This window comes from Oncorhynchus tshawytscha, linkage group LG11 (assembly GCF_018296145.1).
Source record: "Oncorhynchus tshawytscha isolate Ot180627B linkage group LG11, Otsh_v2.0, whole genome shotgun sequence".
Lineage (NCBI taxonomy): Eukaryota > Metazoa > Chordata > Actinopteri > Salmoniformes > Salmonidae > Oncorhynchus > Oncorhynchus tshawytscha.
Genome location: NC_056439.1, coordinates 47,782,166 through 47,798,858, shown reverse-complemented (window position 1 = coordinate 47,798,858; position 16,693 = coordinate 47,782,166). Strand labels below are relative to the sequence as shown.

The 16,693-nt window shown below is 42.7% G+C and overlaps 1 protein-coding gene across 1 annotated transcript in view; it reads right to left on the bottom strand.

The window, feature by feature from the left end:
* LOC112262102 (MAM domain-containing glycosylphosphatidylinositol anchor protein 2) overlaps positions 1-16,693 on the bottom strand; it is a 183,723-nt gene that overhangs the window by 43,525 nt on the left and 123,505 nt on the right. The window contains exon 9 of the mRNA XM_024437812.2: positions 7,750-8,019. Coding sequence (XP_024293580.1) covers positions 7,750-8,019 — 270 coding nt within the window. The remainder of the gene's footprint in view (positions 1-7,749; positions 8,020-16,693) is intronic.

Sequence of the window (16,693 nt, the reverse complement as noted above, 5' to 3'; positions counted from 1 at the left end):
CAGTTAACCCACTGTTCCTAGACCAGTTAACCCACTGTTCCTAGACCAGTTAACCCACTGTTCCTAGACCAGTTAACCCACTGTTCCTAGACCAGTTACCCCACTGTTCCTAGACCAGTTAACCCACTGTTCCTAGACCAGTTAACCCACTGTTCCTAGACCAGTTAACCCACTGTTCCTAGACCAGTTAACCCACTGTTCCTAGACCAGTTAACCCACTGTTCCTAGACCAGTTAACCCACTGTTCCTAGACCAGTTAACCCACTGTTCCTAGACCAGTTAACCCACTGTTCCTAGACCAGTTAACCCACTGTTCCTAGACCAGTTAACCCACTGTTCCTAGACCAGTTAACCCACTGTTCCTAGACCAGTTAACCCACTGTTCCTAGACCAGTTAACCCACTGTTCCTAGACCAGTTAACCCACTGTTCCTAGACCAGTTAACCCACTGTTCCTAGACCAGTTAACCCACTGTTCCTAGACCAGTTAACCCACTGTTCCTAGACCAGTTAACCCACTGTTCCTAGACCAGTTAACCCACTGTTCCTAGACCAGTTAACCCACTGTTCCTAGACCAGTTAACCCACTGTTCCTAGGCCAGTTAACCCACTGTTCCTAGACCAGTTAACCCACTGTTCCTAGACCAGTTAAGCCCACTGTTCCTAGACCATAACCATAAAAAGTGTTTTAAACCATTGAAAATAAGAATTTGTTTGTAACTGACTTGCCTGGTTAAATAAATAAAAACATGATACAACACATTTAACCCAAAAATAAATAAAAATCATCTAACTCCATTTTACTAAAACCAAACCCACTGTTTGATCTGGTTTGACTGTTCCAGCCAGATCAACATAATTCCAAAGTTTTGTGTGATTGAAAGAAAACAAAATTACCTAAAATCATCTATCTCCCCATCTATAATTTACAATGAAAACATGTATGTGTTAGACAGAATATATAGTCTATAAGTAAGAATGTAATACTCACTGTATACATGGATGTGTTGTCTGAAGTCACAACATAGACTATGAATGCCTTTATAACAGTTGCACAATGATGACCACAAAGTCATTGAGATCAATGGGAGTATGACTTCAGAGAGAAGCACCTGAAAGCATATTGGCTATTTCTTTCTTTCATTTGTATAAAAAAAAGTGTTTTAAACCTTTATTTAACTAGGCAAGTCAGTTAAGAACAAATCCTCAAATCATTTACAACCCACTGTTCCTACCAAGATTAACCCAAAATACTAGACCAATTAACCCACTGTTATAGACCAGTTAACAGACTGTTCACGACAAGTTAACCCACTGTTCCAGACCAGTTAGCCCACTGTTCCTAGACCAGTTAACCCACTGTTCCTAGACCAGTTAACCCACTGTTCCTAGGCCAGTTAACCCACTGTTCCTAGGCCAGTTAACCCACTGTTCCTAGGCCAGTTAACCCACTGTTCCTAGACCAGTTAACCCACTGTTCCTAGACCATCATTGAAAATAAGAATTTGTTTGTAACTGACTTGCCTGGTTAAATAAATAAAAACATGATACAACACATTTAAAAAATAAATAAAAATCTCTCCATTTTACTAAAAACAAATATTTGATCTGGTTTGATGCCAGCTAGATCAACATAATTCCAAACTTTTGTGTGATTGAAAGAAAACAAAATTACCTAAAATCATCTATCTCCCCATCTATAATTTACAATGAAAACATGTATGTGTTAGACAGAATATATAGTCTATAAGTAAGAATGTAATACTCACTGTATACATGGATGTGTTGTCTGAAGTCACAACATAGACTATGAATGCCTTTATAACAGTTGTTGCAAAGTCATTGAGACATGACAGAGAGAAGCACTGAAAGCATATTCTTGTGTCTGAGCCGTTGAATTGAGAATTCTACTTTGTACTTTCATTTGCTATAAAAAAAGTGTTTTAAACCTTTATTTAACTAGGCAAGTCAGTTAAGAACAAATCCTTATTTACAATGACGGCCTACCAAGGATTAAAAATACAAAATAAATTAAATAAAAATATAGGACAAAACAGACATCACGACAAGAGAGACAACAGAACACTACATAAAGAGAGACCTATAAGACAACAACATTGCATTGCACCAACACATGACAACACAGCAAAGTAGCAACACAACATGACAACGACAACACAACATGGTAGCAGCACAAAACATGGTACAAACATTATTGGGCACAGACAACAGCACAAAGGGCAAGAAGGTAGAGACAACAATACATCACGCAAAGCAGCCACAACTGTCAGTATGAGTGTCCATGATTGAGTCTATGAATGAAGAGATTTGAGATAAAACTGCCCAGTTTTATAAGCTACAAGATTAGACTCAGCAGGGACTGGACCCAGAGTGACCTCTCCTATCTGACCCCTTCCACAAGAACCCCCCCCATCTGACCCCTCCTTTAGCCACACAGTCGAAGGGTCACCATGTGGTGGGTAGCTTACACACTCCAGTCTAATCTTACCTGTCCACACACACACACTCCAGTCGAATCTTACCTGTCCACACACACACACACACGCACACGCACACGCACACCCACACACAGTACCTGTCCAAACAGAGGTACTACACACTCTGAACTCTACATGGTTATCCAGTGGGTGTTACAAAATAACTTCAGTCATTTAGCTTATTAGGTAAGGCTGATATGAGGGATGAGAACCATGGATTTTAAGTAAGGCTTTGGTCTTTGGTAACTGGGACGTGAAGCCACATTTTTCCGTGGGCGGAGAGCTGAGCTGCAGCTACAGCAGAGTCCAGCCTCACAGTTAAACCCTGTCATCAATATTTCACAACCAACTCCTCAGAAATGTGAAGCTGTCATCTTGTCAAGCATTCATTACCAGCCACTACCGCAGCAATGTTACTGCTATGCTAGAGAGTCATTACCAGCCACTACCACAGCAATGTTACTGCTATGCTAGAGAGTCATTACCAGCCACTACCGTAGCAATGTTACTGCTATGCTAGAGAGTCATTACCAGCCACTACCACAGCAATGTTACTGCTATGCTAGAGAGTCATTACCAGCCACTACCGTAGCAATGTTACTGCTATGCTAGAGAGTCATTACCAGCCACTACCACAGCAATGTTACTGCTATGCTAGAGTCATTACCAGCCACTACCGTAGCAATGTTACTGCTATGCTAGAGAGTCATTACCAGCCACTACCGTAGCAATGTTACTGCTATGCTAGAGAGTCATTACCAGCCACTACCACAGCAATGTTACTGCTATGCCACAGATTCTGCTATCATGCAATCAGAAGGCACCCAGAACGTGTGCACATTGTAACGTCTGTCACGAGACACACACACACTTACACATGCTAGCAGATACCAAAAGACTCCCATTCATTGCGCTAACGCTAGTTAGAATTGGCTCACGAAACTACCTCTAACTTCCTTCATACTGGACACAGAGACATAAAAATAGTATCCACAAGTTCATGTGATATTGGGGAAGTAGATAAAGGGACCTCCTTGCCACAATCCTGAAGTATCCCTTTATGGTTTGTCAACAACTTGCTTTCATGCGACTGAACTCCTCAAAAGAAAAGCACAGAAATATCATACATTAGGCCTTTATAAAAGCAACAGGAGTGTTGTCTGGAGATGAACGCTCCATATGAAAGATTCAAACAACTGCCAGGATCAAGAGAGGTAGTCTTTGAGCCACACACTATTATCAGGAAGACAGACAGGGTTTCTTGCTTTCCTTAATGTTGGGCAGTCAAATGGTTTCAGGAATGCCGTACAGGAAGACAAGGTGACTTTCTAACATAACAAGTGGACCTGGGTTTTCGGGTTCCCTAAATTGCTGACATTTTCTTTTGGGTGGAGGGCAAGATAGGGAGTGCAGTAATCCTCTCTCCTTGTGGCTGCTGTGCAGGAGAGAAAATTGACAATGCAAATCCGAGTTGGGGCAAATATAACTCTGGAAAGACTTGAGCAGTGATATGGCTGTACTTCCTGATCTGCAGACTCTGAACGCTTATCAACAGTAAAACGTTGTGGCCATTTCTCCCATCCATTGAGCGTCTAATGTTGAAAAAGTTTGAAAGCAAAAGGGCAAAATATCACAGTGACAACTTCTCCCTGCTGATTCTGCTCTATGTCGACATATGAAGTTGTCACCTGGGAACAATAAAGTTACTAGAATTTGAATGTAATATGACATTTCATTGAAAGACAAGTGTTTTCCTGTATCAACACTTCTGAGGAATACAGTGTGTTTTTACATACTACTGGGTCAACACTTCTGAGGAATACAGTGTGTTTTTACAAACCACTGTGTCAACACTTCTGAGGAATACATTGTGTTTTTACATACCACTGTGTCAACACTTCTGAGGAATACAGTGTATTTTTACATACCACTGGGTCAACACTTCTGAGGAATAAACTAATACCAAAACACTGACAGCTAAGAACACTAATACCAAAACACTGAAAGCAAAGAACACTAAAACCAACACACTGAGAGCTAAGAACACTAATACCAAAATGCTGAGAGCTAAGAACACTAATACCAAAATGCTGAGAGCTAAGAACACTAATACCAAAATGCTGAGCGCTAAGAACACTAATACCAAAACACTGAAAGCAAAGAACCCTAATACCAAAACACCTAGTGCTAAGAACACTAATACCAAAACACCTAGTGCTAAGAACACTAATACCAAAACACCTAGTGCTAAGAACACTAATACCAAAACACTGAGTGCTAAGAACACTAATACCAAAACACCTAGTGCTAAGAACACTAATACCAAAACACTGAGCGCTAAGAACACTAAAATCAAAAAGCTGAGAGGTAAGAAAACAAATACCAAAACACTGAAAGCTAAGAACACTAAAACCAAAACACTGAGAACACTAATAAAAAAACACTGAGAACTAAGAACACTAATACCAAAACACTGAGAACACTAATACCAAAACACTGAGAGCTAAGAACACTAATACAAAAATACTGAGTGCTAAGAACACTAATACCAAAACACTGAGAACACTAATACCAAAACACTGAGAGCTAAGAACACTAATACCAAAACACTGAGAGATAAGAACACTAATACCAAAACACTGAGAACACTAATACCAAAACACTGAGAGCTAAGAACACTAATACCAAAACACTGAGAGATAAGAACACTAATACCAAAACACTGAGAGATAAGAACACTAACACCAAAACACTTAGAACTAAGAACACTAATACCAAAACACTGAGAGATAAGAACACTAACACCAAAACACTTAGAACTAAGAACACTAATACCAAAACACTGAGAGATAAGAACACTAACACCAAAACACTTAGAACTAAGAACACTAATACCAAAACACTGAGAACTAAGAACACCAATACCAAAACACTGAGAGATAAGAACACTAATACGAAAACACTTAGAACTAAGAACACTAATACCAAAACACAGAGATAAGAACACTAATACCAAAACACTTAGAACTAAGAACACTAATACCAAAACCCTAATGCACCCCATTTTTATTTCCAGAGGTGTTAATCATTACAATGACATCTTGCATGTTCAAACATATATTAATTATTATGAATGCATCATCAGCCTGTCATCTATTCAATAAATCATTGAAATTCGGTGCAAACTTCCTTGCTTATGTCTGCTGCTAGCAGTGAAAACAAGCAACTGTTTGTCGTGTCACAGATAAGCAGCTTATTAGGTTTTTATAAATGTTTTTTATAAGGGCTAACAAGGCCATCTCCATGGGATACATTTGATTAGAATAGACAGAGAGTGGATTCTACTTGTCTCCGGGTATTGACAATGGGGTATTGACAATGAGAGTATCGCTGCAACCAACAGCAATCACAGAAAGTGAACGTGAATCGAATCAATAAGCTGTGTGCATCCCAAATGGCACCCTATTCCCTATGGGCCCTGGTCAAAAGTAGTGCATTAAGTAGGGAGTAGGGTGCCTTTTGGGATTAAGCCGTTGTGTCCAGGAGTAGTGAGGAAAGTGAAGGGGCAGCTCTCCATTGATGCACAATTCTCGGTTAGCCACTGCTTGTTACTATTTACAGGTCTGACTGCTACATACAGGGCATTTGGAAAGTATTTAGACCCCTTGACATTTTCCACATTTTGCTAAATTACAGCCTTATTCTAAAATGGATTAAATAAATGTTTCCTCATCAATCTATACACAATACCCCATAATGACAAACCAAAAACTGTTTTAAAAAAAATGTTAATTTAAAAACAGAAATACCTTATTGACATAAGTATTCAGACCCTTTGCTATGAGACTCGAAATTGAGCTCAGGTGCATCCTGTTTCCATTGATCATCCTTGAGATGTTTCAACAACTTGATGGGAGTCCACCTGTGGTAAATTCAATTGATTGGACATGATTTGGAAAGGCACACACCTGTCTATATAAGGTCCCACAGTTGACAGTGCGTGTCAGAGCAAAAACCAAGCCATAAGGTCGAAGGAATTGTCCATAGAGCTCAGAGACAGGATTGTGTCAAGGCACAGATCTCGGAAAGTGTACAAACAAATGTCTGCTCGGCTTAACTGAGCAATCGGGGGAGAATAGCCTTGGTCAGGGAGGTGACCAAGAACTCGATGGTCACTCTGAGAGAGAGCTCCTGAGTGCCTCTGTGGAGATGGGAGAACAGTCCAGAAGGACAACCATCTCGGTAGCACTCCACCAATCAGGCCTTTATCATAGAATAGCCAGACAGAAGCCACTCCTCAGTAAAAGGCACATAACTAGGAATTTGCCAAAAGGCACCTAAAGGACTCTCGGACAATGAGAAACAAGATTTTCTGGTACCATCCCTACGGTGAAGCATGGTGGTGGGGATGTTTTTCAGGGGCAGGGACTGGGAGACTAGTCAGGATCAAGGAAAAGATAAATGGCGCAAATTACAGAGAGATCCTTGATGAAAACCTGCTCCAGAGCGTTCAAGACCTCAGACTGGGGCGAAGGTTCACCTTCCAACAGGACAATGACTCTAAGCACATAGCGAAGACAACGTAGGAATGGCTTCAGGACAAGTCTCAGAATGTCCTTGAGTGGCCCAGCCAGAGCCCGGACTTGAACCCGATCGAACATCACTGGAGAGACCTGAAAATAGCTTTGCAGCGACACTCCCCATTCAACCTGACAGAGCTTGAGAGTATTTGCAGAGAATGGGAGAAACTCCCCAAATACAGGTGTGCCAAGCTTGTAGCGTCATACCCAAGAAGACTCAAGGCTGTAATCGCTGCCAAAGATGCTTCAGTGAAGGGTCTGAATACTTATGTAAATATGTTATTACAGTTTTTTTTTAAAATGTTTTATACATTTGCAGAAAAATCAAAAAACTGTTTTTGCTTTGTCATTCTGAGGTATTGTGGTAGCTTTTTTTAGAATAAGGCAGTAATGTAACAAAATGTGGAAAAAGTCAAGGGTCCTGAATACTCTCCGAATACACCGCAACCTAAAGCAGTGAATTACACACATTACAGTAGAGTGTACTAACGTCTGATTCTCTTTCGAGGTAAGACATTGGACATGTATGGAGACAATAAAGGAGAATATGATTAGAAATGGATCAGTATTGGTCTCAATATCAACACTAGCAGACCACTTAGTATCAAACAATCTACTCAGCGCAAAGCAAATATAGAAACTGGAATGACCAACGACGTCTGTCATACACACCTGTGACTAAGAACCTGCAGGCACCCGCCCCGGCCTCATTGGTCACTTCACAGGTATACTCCCCGTAGCCCTCCCTGTTGAGGGCTCTGACGTGGTAGTCAGTCTCGTCGCGCTGATCCAACTGGCCCATGGTCAGCAGCCGGGTGCCCAGCTTCCACTCGTACTTGAGCACCTTGGAAGGGTGGGCCCGCAGCATGCGGCAGTTGAGGGTGAAGGCGCGACCCAAACCCTGGCGGATCTCTGTGAACAGTGGCTCCACCGCCGGCGGATCTATGGAGAGGAAGACAGAAGGCCATAGTCAGACAGGCAGGGAGGGAAACAAAGGCTGGATCCCAAATCAATCACTATCCCTTGTACTATATCAGTCAGGCACAGAGTAGCAATGGACCTGTCCTAAAATAACCCCTAGCCCCTATAGATATCTGATTTTGGTAGGTGCAAGCAATATGGTAATTGCTTCCCCATATTGTTTACACCTATCAACTCCTCTCAGATCTACAGGAGTGCCTCGGGAGTAGGGGTGTATAGAGGACTAGCAGGCGATTTGGAATTCAGCAAAACTGTCCTCCACACACAGGCAGCATCCCAAGCCTTGCTCCGTACGTCAACCCAAACAAAATCCATTCCTCTGCATCCAGAAGTTCCCCACTCACGGGACTTTAAAGTTCCCTTATTTATCCAGCCTTTACATTATCTACTGCAGTAATTATTCCTAATGCACCAGTAATGAGATGCGTGGCTTTATCAATTATCCGCTACGACTTCACTGGAAAGTAATCTAAACAAAGCTCTAAAATGATCCTGTCGCTCTTTGGTGCACACCTAGCAAACCTGGTTACGCCGCGGGAGTCAGAGTCCAGTATATGGACAAAACAGGCTACAGGCTAACATGAGAAGGCTAACATGAAAAGGCTAACATGAGAAGGCTAACATGAAAAGGCTAACATGAGAAGGCTAACATGAGAAGGCTAACATGAGAAGGCTAACATGAGAAGGCTAACATGAGAAGGCTAACATGAGAAGGCTAACATGAGAAGGCTAACATGAAAAGGCTAAAATGAGAAGGCTAACATGAGAAGGCTAACATGAGAAGGCTAACATGAGAAGGCTAACATAGGAACTCAGAAGTCACAAGTCTAGGGTACCAGAGCTTCTTGTCTGCAGCTTAACAACCTTTGACTGACTGACATTCAACTACTTTGAATTAGTTGTTGTATTGTTGTTTTACGCAAGGCTCTTTAGCGGGAGATATTTTGATGGCCTCTGAGATATTTTTCCTGTTTCATGTCTAATTTTGAGAACTCTCAGAGGAACTGTCCTCTATTAACTCGACTGAGCTTACTGCTTGAATACACAGAATGGCTGGGTGAATCCATAGGGACCGTCTTCCGCTCTGAGAAAAACGAGCGTGATTCACAGAATTTCTGAGTGGCACCATACGAGATAATGCTCCAGAAACACTTAAAAGAAACATTTCTCCGGAATTGCAAATATACTTAATCTTATGGATACCTAGAAAGTAGTCTGTAGAGCCTGAAGGTCAGTGACCCAAGACGTTTGTTTCCAGCTTAGCAACAGCATATTAGAGTGCAAAGACGTGGAAGTGGTAGGATCCCTGTTAGCATGCTTACAGCCCACCTAGCACCTAACCACCACTATCCACAACGAGGCTTCAGGCAAGCCTCCCTTAGGCCACGGTCTGAAAGTTAATATTACTACACCTAAATGAACTAACTTCGAAATGTTCTAGTCACATACAATACGCGTGGAATTTTGGAGCAGCAATCCCTTTTGATTGTAAAGTAGCTAAATACTGTCCTCTGACAAGCCTATACAATTCAAACATCCTCAACAATGCAAAATGCAACTGGCTCCAGAGAATAACATAACATGACATTTAAATCCATACAAGGAAGTGAACTTTAGAAAAACAAAGCTTAGTATTTTCCTCCTGAAAGTCACCCACATTACACTTTTAGAATGAAATGGTACAATCTAGAGCCTAAAAGGGTAACCGAAAAGACTGTCCTCACAGGAGAACCCTTTGTAGATCCTTTTTGGTACTAAGTAGAACCCTTTGGGTTCCATGTAGAAGCGTTTCCACAGAGGGTTCTACATGAAACCCAAAGGGGTTCTACCTGGAACCAAAAATATTTATCCTATGAGGACAACAGAAGAGTTTATTCATTATTGGTGTGAGGTTAGTACTTGTTATTATTTACTGCAGGGATTAAAACATACGAAGTAGAACAAAAAGGCCTAAACAAAAGCTAAAAAAAAAAAAAGGAAAAAGAAAACATTAAAGGCATAATCTGTTATTTCAACAGCCTGATCATGACCCTGTTTTGGTAAGCTGAGGAACGGGGCTTAGCTACGGATGCAAGGACTGACAGTCCATAAACGGGCAAAGGGACAAGGCCAAGAGAATCAATAGAGGATCCCACACACAATCTTAACCAATGTTTTGAACTGCTGCCCTCTGGAAGGAGATACAAGGTCCCACTGTTCAGCAAGAATAGGAGCAGGGCAAGTTCCATCCCGATGGCCATCAGGCTGCTGAACCGTGGTACAGCTGTAGCTGTCAAGGACTAGTCAAGCTAGTCAAGGACCATATCACCTCCACCCTACCTGACACCCTAGACCCACTCCAATTTCTTTACCGCCCAAATAGGTCCACAGACGATGCAATCTCAACCACACTGCACACTGCCCTAACCCATCTGGACAAGAGGAATACCTATGTGAGAATGCTGTTCATCGACTACAGCTCGGCATTCAACACCATAGTACCCTCCAAGCTCGTCATCAAGCTCGAGACCCTGGGTCTCGACCCCGCCCTGTGCAACTGGGTACTGGACTTCCTGACGGGCCGCCCCCAGGTGGTGAGGGTAGGCAACAACATCTCCTCCCCGCTGATCCTCAACACTGGGGCCCCACAAGGGTGCGTTCTGAGCCCTCTCCTGTACTCCCTGTTCACCCACGACTGCGTGGCCACGCACGCCTCCAACACTATCATCAAGTTTGCGGACGACACAACAGTGGTAGGCTTGATTACCAACAACGACGAGACGGCCTACAGGGAGGAGGTGAGGGCCCTCGGAGTGTGGTGTCAGGAAAATAACCTCACACTCAACGTCAACAAAACTAAGGAGATGATTGTGGACTTCAGGAAACAGCAGAGGGAACACCCCCCCTATCCACATCGATGGAACAGTAGTGGAGAGGGTAGCAAGTTTTAAGTTCCTCGGCATACACATCACAGACAAACTGAATTGGTCCACTCACACAGACAGCATCGTGAAGAAGGCGCAGCAGCGCCTCTTCAACCTCAGGAGGCTGAAGAAATTCGGCTTGTCACCAAAAGCACTCACAAACTTCTACAGATGCACAATCGAGAGCATCCTGGCGGGCTGTATCACCGCCTGGTACGGCAACTGCTCCGCCCTCAACCGTAAGGCTCTCCAGAGGGTAGTGAGGTCTGCACAACGCATCACCGGGGGCAAACTACCTGCCCTCCAGGACACCTACACCACCCGATGTTACAGGAAGGCCATAAAGATCATCAAGGACATCAACCACCCGAGCCACTGCCTGTTCACCCCGCTATCATCCAGAAGGCGAGGTCAGTACAGGTGCATCAAAGCTGGGACCGAGAGACTGAAAAACAGCTTCTATCTCAAGGCCATCAGACTGTTAAACAGCCCCCACTAACATTGAGTGGCTGCTGCCAACACACTGACAATGACACTGACTCAACTCCAGCCACTTTAATAATGGGAATTGATGGGAAATGATGTAAATATATAAACAATGCTACCTTATATAATGTTACTTACCCTACATTATTCATCTCATATGCATACGTATATACTGTACTCTATATCATCGACTGCATCCTTATGTAATACATGTATCACTAGCCACTTTAACTATGCCACTTTGTTTACATACTCATCTCATATGTATATACTGTACTCGATATCAGCTACTGTATCTTGCCTATGCTGCTCTGTACCATCACTCATTCATATATCCTTATGTACATATTCTTTATCCCCTTACACTGTGTATAAGACAGTAGTTTTGGAATTGTTAGTTAGATTACTTGTTGGTTATTACTGCATTGTCAGAACTAGAAGCACAAGCATTTCGCTACCCTCGCATTAACATCTGCTAACCATGTGTATGTGACAAATAAAATTTGATTTGATTTGATTTGAATGCTGAACAGTGGGCCATGGGACAGATTTAGGATACTGAACACTGGGCCATAGGACAGCGGGCCATGGGACAGGTGTAGGATGCTGAACAGTGGGCCATGGGACAGATGTAGGATGCTGAACAGTGGGCCATAGAACAGATGTAGGATGCTGAACAGTGGGCCATAGAACAGATGTAGGATGCTGAACAGTGGGCCATAGAACAGATGTAGGATGCTGAACAGTGGGCCACAGGACAGATATAGGATGCTAAACAGTGGGCCATGGGACAGATGTAGGATGCTGAACAGTGGGCCATGGGACAGATGTAGGATGCTGAACAGTGGGCCATAGGACAGATATAGGATGCTGAACAGTGGGCCACAGGACAGATATAGGATGCTAAACAGTGGGCCATGGGACAGATGTAGGATGCTGAACAGTGGGCCATGGGACAGATGTAGGATGCTGAACAGTGGGCCATAGGACAGATATAGGATGCTGAACAGTGAGCCATGGGACAGATGTAGGATGCTGAACAGTGGGCCAAGGGACAGATATAGGATGCTGAACAGTGGGCCATGGGACAGATATATGATGATGAACAGTGGGCCATAGGACAGATATTGGATGCTGAACAGTGGGCCATGTGACAGATGTAGGATGCTGAACAGTGGGCCATAGGACAGATATAGGATGCTGAACAGTGAGCCATGGTACAGATGTAGGATGCTGAACAGTGGGCCATGGGGAAGATGTAGGATGCTGAACAGTGGGCCATGGGACAGATGTGGGATGCGGAACAGTGGCCCATGGGACAGATATATGATGATGAACAGTGGGCCACAGGACAGATATAGGATGCTGAACAGTGGGCCATAGGACAGATATAGGATGCTGAACAGTGGGCCATGGGACAGATATAGGATGCTGAACAGTGGGCCATGGGACAGATATAGGATGCTAAACAGTGGGCCATGGGACAGATGTAGGATGCTGAACAGTGGGCCATGGGACAGATATAGGATGCTGAACAATGGGCTATGGGACAGATGTAGGATGCTAAACAGTGGGCCATAGGACAGATATAGGATGCTGAACAGTGGGCCATAGGACAGATGTAGGATGCTGAACAATAGGCCACAGAACAGACGCGGGCTCAATACACTGTCGGACAGTAGACAGCAGAGAATTTGAATATGTGAAAATGTAAATGTGTGACTTGTGTACTTTCCATTTTTCTGTACCGCATGTGATATACTGTGTTGTGTTTGTGTATTTGTATGCTGATGTCACGAAATGAATTTCCATGTAAATGGTCAATAAAGTACATTGTATCGTTAAAACTCACAGACCATGTTCCATTGTTCCATTGTTCCACTGAACATTATTATGCTAAAACAATGTTGTTACCAGGGTAGTCTCCTTTTAACTACACACATAGGCCTAAAAGAGCAAATTCCTGTAAGGTGTTATGCAAGTGCTTAAAATGTTCCTGGGATGTTTCTGGAAGACACTACAAAACCCTTCTGCGAACCCAAAAAAGCACTGTTGACATTATAATGGGACTGTCTTTATCTCTATTTCTGTGCAATGTAACTTGTTTTTTTTTTCTCTCCCCAAAATAAATATTAATGATGACAATCTCTTTTAATGTGGAAAATGGCAGCAAAGCTGCAGTGTGAATGGTTCCATTTCATGCTCGTTCCAACTGGGGATTTCCCCGTATACTAACGTTGCATGACTGGGTGATAATAGCACTTTCACCATTTCAAGTGTCGTAGCTTTTTTTTTTTTTGTAGCTCCAAAATGTATTCTCTCTTCTTTTTTTTATAAATGAAAACTGGAGGGGATAAATTAACACTTCGCTAATTAGGCTGGAAGCCTGCTTTAATGCCATATTTAACGAACGGCCCAGGATTAAACACACAGACAGAGCCTTGGTCATATAAGGAATAGCCATCCTCGGTAGATTACCGTCCAGTTCCCTAGCGCTGATCACAGGGACCACATTTATATCACTTTATAAACCGTGTGTTTCCATTCACAGTCATATGGTATAAAATAATTATCACGACGGCTGTGATGGAAACAGGAAGTTTCGGGATACAAGTTGATAAATGCCTATAGATCATTTGTTTGTTCAACACTGTGGGATCTTTTTGTGTCGATAAAATTAATTATACGAGAAATGACGGTGGAAACACCTTTTATGTACATATATTGATATAATAACCATCATACCGATGTAAAGTTGGAGTCATTCGATTATACGGTGTGCAGTCCTCCCACAACAACTCGGGGAAACCATGCAGTTTATTAGGCTACAAATGAAAAAAATGATGATGAACGTTGATGAGCTTGATGTTCCTTTCCAATAAATATTGAGGGTATTATTATTATGTTGACATGATGATCGATGCATGACTGCTGACAAATACAAACGTTGTCGCTCCTTTTCGTCATGTTGACTAGCCTACCCACACTTTATGGGTTGTTGGCTAGCGAGCACGTGCCAACACCAGAGTAGGCACATTTGCTATTCTGTGACAAAACTATCCGTAGCGCAGTAGCTGTGCGTGGGTCAAATCAAAGGGGAAGCCAGGAAAAATAAGCCATATTACAACCTATGTGTTGTGATAATTGCGTTGTTTTGCTCAATAAACTGTTAGTTCATATGCCTTGCCACCGTGATATATAGGCCTAAAAGCCGAGACAATAAGAAGACACTGGCAGAATAAATTCAACCACACCGTTGTTTCATCCCAAAGCATATTGCATGTAACAAACAGTTACATGACCTACAGCACAGTCAAGTAAGTTAATGTTTCCGACATTTTCGGACCACATCAAATCACCTATGCTTAGTCTAATACAGTGACAACTAAAAGATACCAAAAATGATTTAGTCCACTCAATGTAAGCTAAATACGATGTGGCTGTCCATGGTTCTTATTTATGTGTGGGTGTGCGCATTCGTGCAAGTAGAAACTTAAAATGTTGACTCGCCCTACTTGTAGAGAAACGCCAATGCCATCCTCCTCTTTCATATTGATGAAACGATCTATAACTCTGTCATACAGTACGTACACGCTTTTATGCTTGCTCCTAGCCTTTAATTGTCAACAATGGGGCGGCAGGGTAGCCTAGTGGTTAGAGCGTTGGACTAGTAACTGGAAGGTTGCAAGTTCAAATCCCCGAGCTGACAAGGTACAAAATCTGTCGTTCTGCCCCTGAACAGGCAGTTAACCCACTGTTCCTAGGCCAAATAAGAATTTGTTGTTAACTGACTTGCCTAGTAAAATAAAGGTTAAATATATATATATTTTTTTAAATGAGCCAGCTAGTTAACATTAGCCTACTACATCTAGCTACATGTTGAACTTCCATCCTCTCAGGCCAGGGGCACAATTTATGAATTAATGGTTGAATAGGCATTATAATCATTGGCTAGTACGGACAATTAAGTAAAATCACAAGTCCAAATCCCTATCTCCATCTGTGGCTCTTTTATGAAAGGGACCATTTTAACTAGCTAGCCAGCCACCGGATAACAACAACACAATGAGATGCAACAATTCAAGTTGTTTCTGTCAATGACATATGCTCTGATGCGATTTGATAGGAGTGATGCCAAATCCAAACACAGCTTCCCTTGATACGTTTCTTTGGTGGGCCAGGACCATTCACAGTTGAGCTCACTCAGTTTAGCTCAACACTGATTGGCTATTATTTTATACTTTTTTTCATCAAGAGAAGACAAATGCTCACTAACATTCAATGCTACAGGTGGCAATAATGTCATACGATTTTTGACCAGAAGGCATTTAAAAATGACCTACACATACAGAGACAGAGGGGCACTGTTTCGTTCACCCGGATGCTTTCTCCGGTGAGATACATTCAGCCTCTTGTGAACTGAAGGAACATTTTGACACACAGAGAGACGAAATATACATAATTTAATGTTTTTTTCTTGGAAGCCTAGCTACAGACAGGGGGCTTGACTAGGATTTATAGCCTCATAGTCAGGGGGCTTGACTAGGATTTATCCCTTCATAATCAGGGTGCTTGACTAGGATTCATCACCTCATAGACAGGGGCTTGACTATGATTCATAACCTTATAATCAGGGGGCTTGACTAGGATTCAACACCTTATAGTCAGGAGGCTTGACTAGGATTCATCACCGCATAGACAGGGGGCTTGACTATGATTCATAACCTCATAGACAGGGGGCTTGACTATGATTCATAACCTCATAGTCAGGAGGCTTGCCTAGGATTTATCCCCTCATAATAAGGGGGCTTGACTAGGATTCATCCCCTCACAGTCAGGGGGATTGACTAGGATTCATCCCCTCATAGTCAAGGGGCTTGACTAGGATTCATCACCTCATAGACAAGGGGCTTGACTAGGATTCATCCCCTCATAGTCAGGGGGCTTGACTAGGATTTATCACCCCATAGACAGGGGGCACGACTAGGATTTATCACCCCATAGTCAGGGGCCTTGACTAGGATTTATCCCCTCACAGTCAGGGGGCTTGACTAGGATTTATCACCCCATAGACAGGGGGCTTGACTAGGATTTATCACCCCATAGTCAGGGGCCTTGACTAGGATTTATCCCCTCACAGTCAGGGGGCGTGACTAGGATTTATCCCCTCATAGTCAGGGGGCTTGACTAGGATTTATCACCTCATAGTCAGGGGCTTGACTAGGATTCATCACATCATAGTCAGG